The sequence below is a fragment of the Magnolia sinica genome, chromosome 17, assembly GCF_029962835.1.
Source record: "Magnolia sinica isolate HGM2019 chromosome 17, MsV1, whole genome shotgun sequence".
Taxonomy (NCBI): domain Eukaryota; kingdom Viridiplantae; phylum Streptophyta; class Magnoliopsida; order Magnoliales; family Magnoliaceae; genus Magnolia; species Magnolia sinica.
In genome coordinates, this window is record NC_080589.1 from 27400747 (window position 1) to 27414531 (window position 13785).

General features: G+C 36.6%; 1 protein-coding gene across 4 annotated transcripts in view; it reads right to left on the reverse strand.

Moving 5' to 3' along the window:
* The window catches only part of LOC131231646 (uncharacterized), a 77419-nt gene that overhangs the window by 48434 nt on the left and 15200 nt on the right, over nucleotides 1-13785 (reverse strand). For 3 of the 4 annotated variants that reach the window (XM_058227911.1, XM_058227913.1, XM_058227912.1), the window contains exon 3: nucleotides 5104-5164. In XM_058227911.1, the coding sequence (XP_058083894.1) occupies nucleotides 5104-5164 (61 nt within the window). Of the gene's footprint in view, nucleotides 1-5057; nucleotides 5165-13785 lie in introns of all 4 variants that reach the window. The other variant, XR_009164485.1, reaches the window with a different exon arrangement.

The window sequence follows — 13785 nt, forward strand, 5'->3', positions numbered from 1 at the left end:
AGTAGTTTTCAGTGGTGGCAGAGGTGCTAAAATGCCGGGGGAGGTAAAGGTGGTCATGGTGGTTACGAAGATCGTGTATGCACTCATTGTTGCCTAACAAACCATTTTGTGGACTTCTATTGGGATCTTCATGAGAGGCCTCTGAAGGCCAATCAAGCACTTGTGGTTGATAACGTTTTCACAGATGGTAGATCCACTACTTCTACTTCGCCAAATGTTGGTGGTGAACAGATTAATGTCACATTATCACGAAAAGACTATGTACGGTCCTCTCTTCAAATGGCTCTGCATCCAACAATATACCTTTCACTTCTACAACCACTTTGGCCCATTCAAGTAAATAATATCTCCTGTCATATCATCCCTATACCTGAATAATTGATTATGGGCTGTCTGATCATATTTTTAGTAACCATAGTTCTTTTTCCTCCTCTAACATTTCATCTAATATGTTTGTTACATTAATTGTTGGTACCTTATTCCACATTATTGGACTTGGTACTGCTCAACCTAACGCGTTTATGTCCTTATCGTCTGTCTTACATGCCCCCAAGTTTCCTTGTAATCTTTTTATTTGTAAGTGAACTAACAAAATCTCTAAATTGTTGTCGCTTTCCTTCCTTCTCACCACATTTTTTAGGACCTCAAGACAGGCAGAACGAGAAGAGAATGGTATGTACCATCTGGAAAAAGAATCAATAGGCATTGCGGTACTTCCTAAAGGTCTTGCAATCAGTAGCATCGTCTTTTAGGTCATCATCTCTCCAGAAGCTACAGACTCTCGTTCTTTCTCTTCCAAAGTGTTAAGTTTGGAGTGTAAAACATGTCGGCTGAGTAAATATCATAGAGTCAGTTTGACTTCTAGAGTTTATCATCGGAGTGATGTCTTATTTAGATTCATTCATTGTGATGCGTGGCGAGTGGCGACCAACTCAAGTTCTTAGTTTGTTAGTTTTCAAGTATTTTGGTCATTTTATTGATGATTATTCTAGAATAACTTGATTCTATCTTATGAAACGCAGGTCAAAAGTCTTTTCTATATTTCAGAACTTTCATAGTGAAATAAAAACTCAGTTTTGTACAAATCTATTCATATTTAGGTCAGATAATACATTGGAATTTATGTCTCGTTATTTTTAGTCTTATTTATGAAGTTAAGAGTATTATTCATCAAACCTCTTGTGCTTATAAACCTCAACAAAATGGGGTGGCTGAATGCGAGAATAGACATCGGATTGAAGTTACTCGTGCTTTGTTGGTGGAAATGAATGTTCCATGGTCCTTTGGGGGTAATGCAGTCCTTATCACACGTCAACCTTGACAAATAGAATATCATCTTCCGTGTTGGATGGAAAAGAACCTTTCTCCTTGTTTCCTGACCAGCCAGTATTTGTTGTACCTCCTAAAGTGTTTGGCCGTACCTGCTTTCTTCATCTGTTTAGGCCCCAGTTAAGATAAACTAGCACCACGTCCTATTAAATGCATTTTTTCTGGGTTACACACTTAAAAAAGTTATCGATGTTATTGTCCTTCACTTAAAAAATATTTTGTGATAGCTGATGTAACCTTTTTTTAAATATTGTTCATTTCTATATTAAATCTGAGCAAGTTGCGGAAGTTCCTCTACCAAATGTGTTTCCATTAGATTTTGTTATTGAGTCACCACAACAGAGGGATTTCATGCAGACATATTATAAGAAAAGGACAAAAGACCAAGTAGTACATACCGTTTCATCTCCCTCTCCACTGTCAGCTACTGTACCTATTGAGGTTCCAGAGTCTCCATGTCTACTGGCATTGTCACCAAGGTGTGTCATAATGGTAACGATGGCCATAATGACCACCACTGTTACCACTACGATACGGGCCGTAATGGCCATTAAAACCTGCCGTAACAGCTGCTACATCTCTTTTCTTTCTTTCATTCTTTTTTTTTTTTAAGGAAAAAACTTGTATTGACCTCGTTATGGACTGTTACAGGTTACATCCATTATGGCCCCAATTTGGGTCATAACCGTTAGCACCATTACTTTTACGTAACAGCCGTTGCGGCACACCAAAGTTGTCATTGATCTGCCTATTGCTTTTCGTAAAGGCAAAAGTTCTTGTGTTCAAGTATCTTATTTTCCATTTTGTCACCTTTAACGACTTATCCACCAATTATCAGAAGTTTGCTCTTGCTTTATCTGTTGTTTTTATTCCTAAGACAGTTCAGGATGCATTATTGGATGCAACTAGAAAAGGGTTGTGGATGACGGGACGAATGTCATTTATTCCAATGGTATGTTGGAGTTAGCTGATCTTCCATCAGGTAAGACACTAGTTAAATGTAGATAGGTTTACACAGTTAAGTTTTAGCCTGATTGATCAATTGATTGTTACAAGGCCAGGTTGATAGCCAAGGGCTACACTCAAATTATGAAGTTGATTATCCAAATACCTTTTCTCCAGTGGCCAAACTTAATTCAAAACAGGTTGTTATCTCAATAGCTGCTAATTACAACTGGTCTCTCTTTCAGCTAGACAGGAAGAATGCTTTTCTACATGGAGAATTTCAAGGAGCAACAACAATTCAAGATGTGTTGTTGGATGCAAATTGGAAATGGATTATGGATGTGGAGATGAACGCCATGTATTCCAATGATATATTGGAGTTGACTGATCTTCCATCAGGTAAGACACCAACTAAATGTAGATGGGTTTACACAGTTAAGTTTCAGCCTGATTGATCAATTGATTGCTACAAGGCTAGGTTGGTAGCCAAGGGCTACACTCAAATTATGGAGTTGATTATCTGGATACCTTTTCTCCAGTGGCCAAAGTCAATTCTTGTTATCTCAATAGTTGTCAATCACAATTGTTCTCTCTTTTAGCTAGACGTGAAGAACATTTTCCTGGATGGAGAATTACAAGAGGTCTATATGGAGCAACCTCCTGGTTATGTTGCTCAAGGCAGTCTTCCAAGGCGTGCAAATTAAATAAGTCTTATCTATAGGCTGAAATAGTCACTAAGAGCCTGGTTTGAAAAATTCAGTAGTGTGGTGATATCATATGGAATGAAGAGGAATAAAGTAGATCATTTAATTTTCTCAAGGCATATTACATCTAGCTATATTGTGCTTGTGAGTTGTTATATATGTGGATGGCATAGTAGTTACACTTACAAGTGATGATTTGGTAGGAATTGAGAAACTAAAGTTATATCTTCACTCCCATCATCACTAGGCCTAATATTGCCTTATATGTTATTGTGGTTAATCAGTATATGCAAACTCCCAGGGCTATACATTTAGTTGTAGTCATGAGCATTCTTAGATACGTTGAGCTCGCTCTCTTCAGAAAGCAAAGATATCTATCTGTACACAGAACTTAATTGGAGAGTTCCATGGGTCCAAATGTTTCAGAAAAGTAACTGGGTATTTTAAAAGTTGAGATTAAACTACATGAACAGCCTAGATTTCTAAGGAACTTTAGGCTTTTTAATCTTTTATATATACAAGCTTGAGGAAGCCCCTTCTGGTCCACTCATCGAAAACAAAGTTCTACTTCCTATTTCCCCGCCAGGCTGCCACTAGAAATACTAGAAGTGGGATGTTTCTACTCGTGCTCTACATGAACCCTTGGCTTTAAGTGATTTCAAGCTATTTGTCCCCTCCTTTGCAGACATTTTTTCATGGTTTTTACATTGGTTTCACTGGTAAGAGATCCTTAATTTTCCCTGTGCATAATATTTCCTGAAATTTACAGTTAGAGCAATTTTTCCTTCATTACAAGTAATGTTTTAAATATCGTTATCGCGTAATGTATCACACACTTGGGATACAGATAAATATCGGTTATCGCATGGGATATATTAGTTATATCGCGTAATGTATCGCTATCGTTGGGAAACATGGGAACATTGGGAAATTGGTCGAATTTTTCAATGAAACTTCAGGGATTGTTGAAAAAGACATCAATACACACTTAGAAATCAAAACATTACAAAAAAAAAAAAAAGTGCACATAATAGGAGTTTCCTTTGTATAGGGTCCTAATATATGTGTTTTCCAACTAGACTAATGCAAGTATATTCAAAGTCTATTCATATAATTTTTAAACACAAGAAGACATGTATGGAAACACAAGCGATACATTCAAAAGCCAAAAAAGAATCACTAGATCAAGTTACATACATGTTTAATTTTGTGTTTGGATACAAAGATTGCAACTGATTTGTAAGAAATTGAGAATTTTTTATTTTTCTCAATTTCCGCGACTTGACCCATCTCCCCAAAATCTCAAAATCGAAGTTCCAATTCCATAAATTTTCATAGAAAACCTGAAGAATCATAGATTTGTAACCATTTAACTCTGGTTTAACATGACATGCAACAAAAACATTGATTGAAAATTGAAAATGCTCACTAGATCGAATAAGTGGGATGTATCGGCACTACCTGTGCATTTCGTATCGCACAAGTGGGATACAAGATATATCATGGGATATATCGGCCGATATCGTCAAATATTTAAAACACTGATTACAAGTCCATCTTTATCCCCCTCAATTTTATCTTGGCTAATTTTTCAACATCTTGGGATAATGCTAGAACCTAGCTTTATATGAAGAAAACCACAAATACACCATCAAAATAATGATTTTGATAAAACATAATAATTTCGAAAGAGCTCTCCCATTTAAGCTGACCCCAAAGAACTGGGACCAGGCTTCGATAACCACTTTGCAATTCAATTGTCCATTCGCTTGCTCCATATCGTATTCCAAGTATTTATTATTTTTTCTGAAAAGATTGTAATCATTTTGAACCTGTGATGATATGCAAGCATGCAATTTTTAAGTGCAAATCATTCTTAAATGGGTTTGCTTAAAACATGTCCCTAGCTAAAGACATGTTTCATTGCCCATATCTGCCCAATTAAACTCTGCACAGTCGGAACACTTATCAACCATAGAATGGAAATCCTGTGCATACATTGCCGGTCCATCATTCTAGAGGGGGGGGGGGTGGCGGGGGGGCGAGATGATTCTATTATCATTGCTTAAAAGACTATACCAAGGGAAAACAGAAGAAGCACCAACATCATCAGTATTCCACAAACCTCAAGGAATGTGATCTTGAGCTGATTAGATGGGCGGATCACCACACTCACAACTTCAGATCTGCATCAAACAGTAAATTGAAGGTGAGACAGATATTAAAGAGACAATGAGTACCAATACAACAATACCATTCACTTATCCAATGTTATAGGAGATCATAATTCAATATTTCCACGAGTAACAATTATTAAGTCTTTTTTTCTTTCTTTCTTTTTTGAGAAGTACACCAAGAATTTATTCAAAGAACAAATTCCAATAACAAGAGAATGAAGGGCCATCCCTCTCTTTTAGTTAAACCATCAGCATGCAAAGTCGCCTCTCCACCAAAATGGGCAAACAGAATGTTTACCTCCTTGTGTGGGAGCGAATTTCGTTGAATATGAATAAGAACCTCCAAGCTCAGCTAATTCCTTGCTTGGATAAGTCTTTTCTTCTTTAATAAAATTTCATTACTTTTTTTTTTTTTAAGTAACATCAGGGGACACCTTCCACAATAACCATCCCCTCATGCTCCTTGTCAAGAAGCCTCAAACCCACCAATAACAATTATTAAGGGCCTGTTTGTTAACACTGAATTTTTGCACTTAACGCGGAATTGGGAAAATGTTCCGTGTTTAGTGGTGTTTGTTAATGTGTCGTTAACGCAGAAGAAGGAAAGCGCTAAGAGGTTTTTCACTGAATTCTTTCCGTGATAGGAGTCTGGCTTAATGGTGAACGCGGAATGCGCTCAGTGAATTTTTCATTAAACAAAAATTTTTGCTTCCAAAATTATCCCTTTTCAAGTTACTACGGCAATTTTTTCTCTTTAAATTGTTTGTGCAATACAAAATCAACTTTTAACCTGTGAAACGTCATTATGCCCCACCATAATGTATGTGTTTCATCCATTCCATTCATTCATTTTTAAAGATCATTTTAGGGCTTGATACCAAAAATGAGAGGAATATAAATCTCAGGTGGACCATACCACAGGAAAACAATAGTGACTGGATATCCACCATTAAAATTCTCCTAAGGCCCAATGTACTGTTTATTTGACATCCAATCTGTTGATTAGGACATATAGACCTAGATGAATGAAAAAAACAAAGATCAACTTGATCCAAAACTTTTATGGCCCCCAAAAAGTTTTTAATGGTCGACATTCATTCAACACTGTTTCCTGTAATGTGGTCCACTTGAGATTGGGATATACCTCATTTTTGGTCTTATACCATAAAATGATCTAGAAACATAGATGGACGGCATGGATGAAACACATACATCGTGGTTGGGCCCACATAGCACCGACCAGCAGCCATTGGCTAGTGGCAGGGAGTAGCCAATCTGTTTCCGCAGACGCGGATTGGATACTAAAAGGTTAAGTGAAAGGTTGAGTAGCGAGACTCGCTTACTGAAGTTACGTCACCAAGTTATGTGGGCCCATCATGATGTATTTTTTGTATCTACGCCATCCATCCATTTGGAAATATAATTTTAGGTAAAGATCCAAAGAATGAGTCAAATCCAAAGCTCTAGTGGACCTCATCACAGAAAACAGTGAGGAGAGTGATGCCCACCATTAAAAACTTAAATAGGCCACAAAAGTTTTTGATCAAGCTGATATTTGTTTTTTTCCCTTCTTTCATGGCTGTGTTAACTTGTGAACAGGTTGGATTTCAAATAAAAATCACGGTGAGCCTTAAGAAGGTTTCAACGGTAGGCATCAATCTTGCCACTGTTTTTTGTGGTGGGGTCAACTACATATTTGGATCTGCCTCATTCTTTAACTCATGCTCTAAAATTAAATCTCCAAATAGATGAACGGTGTAGATAAAGCACATACATCATAGTGGGCCCATGGAACTTGATGACGTCACTTCGGTAGCAAATCTCGCTATTCAACCTGTCAGTAGCTAATCCGCGTCCAAGTAGGATGCGGATTGGTTGGTGTACCTCATACCAGCTATATAGCTGCTGTATTGACGTCTACAAGTTCCGTGGGTCCCATCATGAGGTATGTGTTATATCCAAACCATCCATCCATTTGGCAAGCACGTATTAAATAAGCTGCAAAAAGCAACGGGGGATTGAACGTCTACCATTGAAACCCTTTTTGGGGTCACAGAAGTTTTGGATCAATATGATTTTATTTTATTTACTCTCCGTACATGTATTTGTGACCTTATGAACATATTGGATGGAAAATAAACTTAAATAGGCCACAGAAGTTTTGTATCAATATGTTTTCACTTCATCCAATTGGGAATGACCTTATAAACGGTTTGGATAGCATATAAATATAAGGAGGGCCTTATTTGAAGGTCTTGTTGCTACTGTGTTCAATCCTATACAACACATAGTGACGATCTTCTCGCTAAGAGGAATTGAAAGCCTTATGATGATATTTTAGTTTTTTATTAAGTATTTTAGTTTATTTGAATTAAATATAATGATTTTATTTTCATTTAATAAAAAATAATTTCTTTATAATGTAAAACATTTCCAAATGAGAGATAGGGGCAAATGTGTCAAATTAACATATTTCAGACATTTAAGATGTTTGTTAACAAACAGTTTGTTTCAGATTCAGTACTTAATTTTTAGACTTCAGCCATAATTTTCAAACAAGTTTTTTTACATCAGATTTCAGATTCAGGCTTCAGATTTCAGATTTGGTCTTTAGACTTCAGATTTAACAAACGGGGCCGACTTTCTTTCTTTTTTGAGAAGAACGCCAAGAATTCATTCAAAGAACAAATTCCAATAACAAGAGATTGAAGGGCCATCCCTCTCCTTTAGTTAAACCATCAGTAGGCAAAGTCGCCTCTCCACCAAAATGGGCAAACAAAATGTTTACCTCCTTGTGTGGGAGCGAATTTCGTTGAATATGAATAAGAACCTCCAAGCTCAGCTAATTCGTTGCTTGGATAATTCTCTTCTTCTTTAATAAAATTTCATTACCTTAAAATAAAATAAAATAAAAAAATAACATCAGAGGGACACCTTCCACAATAACCATACCCTCATGCTCCTTGTTGAGAAGCCTCAAACCCTTGCAAAGGGAAAGACCATACACCCCTGAAGCATCCCTCAAGTAAGCCAGGTCTGAGAACATAGAAAATAATATTGCCCTCATCATCCCGTAGGACTCTAATGAAACACGCCAATGGAAGATAAGGCTTTGCTATATGTCACTAATCATTTATTAGAGAGAATATCTGAAATCGATATTCCCTGGGATTTCGGATTTCGAGCAACTGAAAACCCAACCCATTATGCTAAATTTTATATGAACTGGGATTTCCTTGAGAACATCGGTTAAAATTGAGTTTCCACCACCACTAAGGGGGTCAACTCTAATGAAACACGCCAATGGAAGATAAGGCTTTGCTATATGTCACTAATCATTTATTAAAGAGAATATCTGAAATCGATATTCCCTGGGATTTCGGATTTCGAGCAACTGAAAACCCAACCCATTATGCTAAATTTTATATGAACAGCTATATTCCACCAGAACAGTTGTATCTTTGAATAATCTATTGTTTCTTCCAAAACCACCTAGCACAACACCAACCAATGGGAGTGTTCTCCAGAGAAGCACAATCCTTTCTTTGAAAGGGCATCTTCCTCTTAACTAGTAAAGATGCTACCAACGGTTTCTCGAAAAACCCAATCTGTGATTAGAAACTTGAGAAAATGTCCCCCAAATCTTCTGAAAAACTGTACAATGCATGAAAAGGCAATGGAACTATTCCATGCCTAGTTTTGCAAAATCGGCATCAATGCATGTATCGCCCCCTTGAGATACGGAAACGTATCAGTATTGCAATGGAAACATCACATTTATTGGGGAATGTATAGCTGTCTTGATTTCAAAATTGAGCTTCAACCACCACTATGGGGGTCAATTCTAATGAAACATGCTTTGGAAGATAGGGCTTTGCTATATGCCACTAATCACTTATTAGAGAAAATATCTGAACTCGAGATTCCCCAGGATTTTGAGCATCTGGAAACCAAACTATTATGCTAAATTTTATATGAACAGCTATATTCCACCATAATGGTTATATCTTTTAATAATCTATTATTTCTTCCAAAACCACCTGACACAATACCAACAGGAGTGTTCTCAAGAGAAGCATGATCCTTTCTTTGAAAGGGCCTCTTCCTCCTAACTAGTAAAGATGATACCAAGGGTTTCTCCAAAAAAACCCCAATACATGATTAGGAACACAAGAAAATGTCCCCAAATCTTTTGAGAAACTCTACAATGCATGAAAGGTGACGGAACCATTCCCCATGCCCAGTGTTTGCAATATCGGGTCCTAAACTATGCATTGTTCGATGGAAGTGATACAATTATATCCAAAATAGTTCATATCATTCATAAATCATACAAAACAAGTATTGAAACACAATCAATACATTCAAAAGTGAAAAACAAGCAAAAGTACATTTGTGCCCACTGTCCCAACTACATTTGTGCCTCGGACCTACATAGAGTTACGAAGCAGCTAAAAGTCATTTGTCTTCATCTCCACTAGAGCAGCCAAAGTACTAAGGCTCCACATGTCGATAATACTATGCCCAGATCGTGGTAGAATGGTACCAACTCAAGTACTCTATCAATTATTGTTGGTTCTCATCCTCTCCTTACTGGATGGGTACGCCCATCCATTGTTTTTGCATAATCGTCACAATCTATGGCTAACACAAATCTGAAGCTCGAAATTGACTAGGTATGTACATCACTCTTGGACCATAGTCATATCCTATGGACACTCCACCACTGGAATTGAAAATTTCCTTCAAATGGGCCACAGCACGTGAAATGGAAGATGTCTTATGTGAAGTATGTCGTTTGAAGGAACACCTGACAAGTGGGCATCATAATGTTGTGGATTGCCCTAGTGTTCCGAAGGTGGTGAGGTTGATTAAGTACTAAAAAAAGGGGGGAGAAGGTGAGTCAGGAGAGGGCAGTGCATGATAGAGTATATGGAAGAACTAGAACATTTTGTACAGGGTCTAGGGACAATAGAAGAGTGATCCCAAGTACAGATGGGTAGTTCATGGGTCTTTGGCTGAGCAATGGGAGATGGACCCAAGGAGGCAGTGGGAGTCGTGAGGCCTACTTTCCAAGGGTCTACACAGGAGACTGGTGGGAGTAGTGGGGCGAGAGGCAGTAGTGAGGCGGGGAGTAGTAGGGGGTGAGGGTGGCAGTAGAAGAGAACTGGTGAAGAGTGGCAGTGGTAGAAGGGGGGTTGGGGTATACACCGATCACAAAGTGTGAATCCATCAATTTATTGGGGGTGGGGAGGTTGCAACAAATGAAATTAAGAATGCATATAAAAGCTGATTAAAGATCTAATGAGAGAGGTGGAGAAGAAGATGATTGCCCAGTTCATCATGGATAATGGGAGCGGATTTGTGAAGATAGTAGAGGAGTAGATGAAGAAGAATAAGTTGTACTTGACTGTGTTGCCCATTGCATGGACTTGGTGCTGGTGACAATAGGGGACAGGTTGGGGGTGTGTTGTTGCAACAAATGAAATTAAGAATCCAAATTACATATAAAAGCTTATTAAAGATCTAATGAGAGAGGTGGAGAAGAAGAATATTGCCCAGATCGTCACGGATAATGGGATCGGATTTGTGAAGACAGGGGAGTAGATGAAGAAGAATAAGGTGTATTGGACTGTGTTGCCCATTGCAGGACTTGATGCTGGTGACAATAGGGGATAGGCCAGCTATTAGGAGTGTGATTGCCGATAGGAGAACAGTCATGAACTCCATTTACAGTCACATCTAGCTTCTATCCAAGGTGCAAAGGTGTAATGGTGACATAGTGCAACCTCAGGCGACATGGTTCGCTACTAGTTGTATCGCCTCAAGCAACCTCTAAAAACATAAGTAGGTACTCAGATTGCATATTCTCCCTATTGAGTCAAGTGAATGGGATAAGAGCATAGTATTAGAAAATGGTTATGTTATGTGCATAATAGTCATTGCATATAACGGCAATGGTGGTGCACGTTACGCGATAAGAGGCCATAATGCCCGATTCAAAAAAAAAAAAAAAAAAATGGCTTGCAATGTTCATAGTATTGGTATCGTTTTATCTATCACTGCTTAGGGATATGGAAACTTGTATCGATATTGTCGATATTATCACTGATACCTAGAAATGTATCATTGACTGAAGGAAACATTGGGGAAACATTGGGAAAATGGTGAAATTTTTCAATGAAATTTCAAAAGATGCTAAAATACACATACTTGCATATTTAGGATTTTATTTTTTTTAATGCAAATAAGATGCATACATAATAACTTTCCCTTGTATGGGGGCCTAAAGGCATGTATTGCTGACTAAGGGAAACATGGGAAAATAGAGGAATTTTCAATGAAACTTCAGGAAATCCTCCCCTCTAACGCGGACTAGGCGGTGGTGGGTGTGGCAAGAAGAAACCTAAGAGAAAACAAACACATGCATGATCCATACATCCATCCATTAAATCATGCATGCATGTATACACACAAACAAACATACGTGATGGATGGACAAACACACGTACATACATCAATAAATGCATCCATGATACATCCATCCATCCAGGCATGCATACATATACACACATACACCATACAACCATGCATCCATACCAAAAAAAAAAAAAATCAAATGGAAAAATATATTTTTAAATAAACAATTTTTATTTTAAAATTTTATAAAAAAAAAAAAAAAAAAAAAAAAAAAACTGATTTCCCACCGATAAAAGCAACCATTGATGATAAACATGGAACCATACAAAAGAATAAATTAAAAGAAAACAACAATATAAAAAAATGAAGTTGAATTTTTTTTTTTCAATTAAACAGTTGTTTTTATTTTCAAAAATATAAATAATTTTTAAAAAAAAATCTGAAAATCAAGAAATCACCATGTTAAACATGGAACCATGAAAAAAACAGCAATCTAAAATAAAGATGTTGAATTTATTTATTTTTCAATTAAACAGTTTTTTTTTTTTTTTTAATTTCAAAAATATCAATAATTTTTAACAAATTCCAAAAAAAATTAAGAGATCACCATAATAAACATGAAACCATAAAAAAGAAGGAATTAAAAGAAAACAACAATCTAAAAACCGGTTGATTTTTTTCAAATTAAACAGTTTTTTATCTTTAAAAATATAAATAATTATTAAAAAAATCCAAAAAATCAAGAGATCACCATAGATCGGTAGATCAACACCCCTCCTCATCATCATGTTACATATTGGGGCCCCAATCACTTTTTTTTTTCTTTTTAGCAAGAAAATGGAGAAAATCAGATTTTTCCTATTTTCTCCAAATCAGAAAAATTGAGCCTCCAATCTCTTGATTTTCATCCCAAATCCATGTCAATACATGAGAATCATGCATGAACATGGATTTGAACTGAGGTCTGTGTGAAAATCAAAGAAGAAAGCCATTTTATTTCAATATTTTATACCGTGTAGGTTCCAACCCGCCAATGCTTTGACCCACAATTTCTCCTCCAAATTCAAGATCTTCTCCACAAGGAATGAAGAGGAGTTGCTGAAATCCACCCTCAAACTTAGATCTGGAAAGAAAATGGGAAGATTCCTCCATTTTCTATCTTTTATTTTTTCAATATTTTCCCTCTGCTTATGCAAGGGTTGTCATCAAAAGGGGGATATCAACATGTATCACCAATCAGTGTTCGAATTATCGGTATCGCTACAGGTTTCGCTGGCCAGGGACACGGAAACAATATCGATATCGCTGAAAAACTGGAAATGCAGGAAAAATTGAAAAACGGTGGAATTTTCGATGAGATGTTAAAATGTACATATCCGCATATTTAGAAATTTAAAAAAAAAAATGCAAAAAGAATGAATACATAACAAGATTCCATTTAATGGGGCCTTAAAAGCATGTGTATTTGTAAGAAATCAGTCCAACCATCCCATCCAACCTATTTAACTATCCAATCTTCCATCCAAACATCCATCAATATTGCAAAATATCAACACACGATATTTCACCAAGAAATCATCAACAATTGTAAAGGAAATGAAAGATTGTGGTCTCGATATCGTGCATGTTGTGACATCGATAATATCAAGATATTATCAATATTATCAATGACAAATTGAACACTACATACATCCATGTGCCCATGAAAAAAATGTTGAAATAATTTTTTTTTCTAATAAACAAAATTTTGATGATATCAATACGTTAGTGATATTATTGAAATATCGTCAATACACTTATGATACAAGCATTACTTAGAATTTACATAGTCGAAAATATTGGTGATACATTGGCGATATTGATGCATTGGCAACACAAGCGACACCTAGAATTTACATTGTTGAAAATATTGGTGATTACATTAGCGATACATTGCTAATATCTGAAATTTCTAATACTACCAGCGTTATCGGTATTGCTACCAACATTATCGGTATCCCTGAGGTGGAGATAAAGATAATATCGGAGATATATCGATAATATCGGAGATAATTCGAACACTGTCAGCAATATTATAGTCGATATAGTCGATATGCAGAACTAATACACAATGTATTAACGATACTTTGGCAATACATGATACTTGTAAGGCTCAATATCCTCGAACCTCTCTATACCCGTTCATCCATCGTTCAGTACCCTTATCAAAC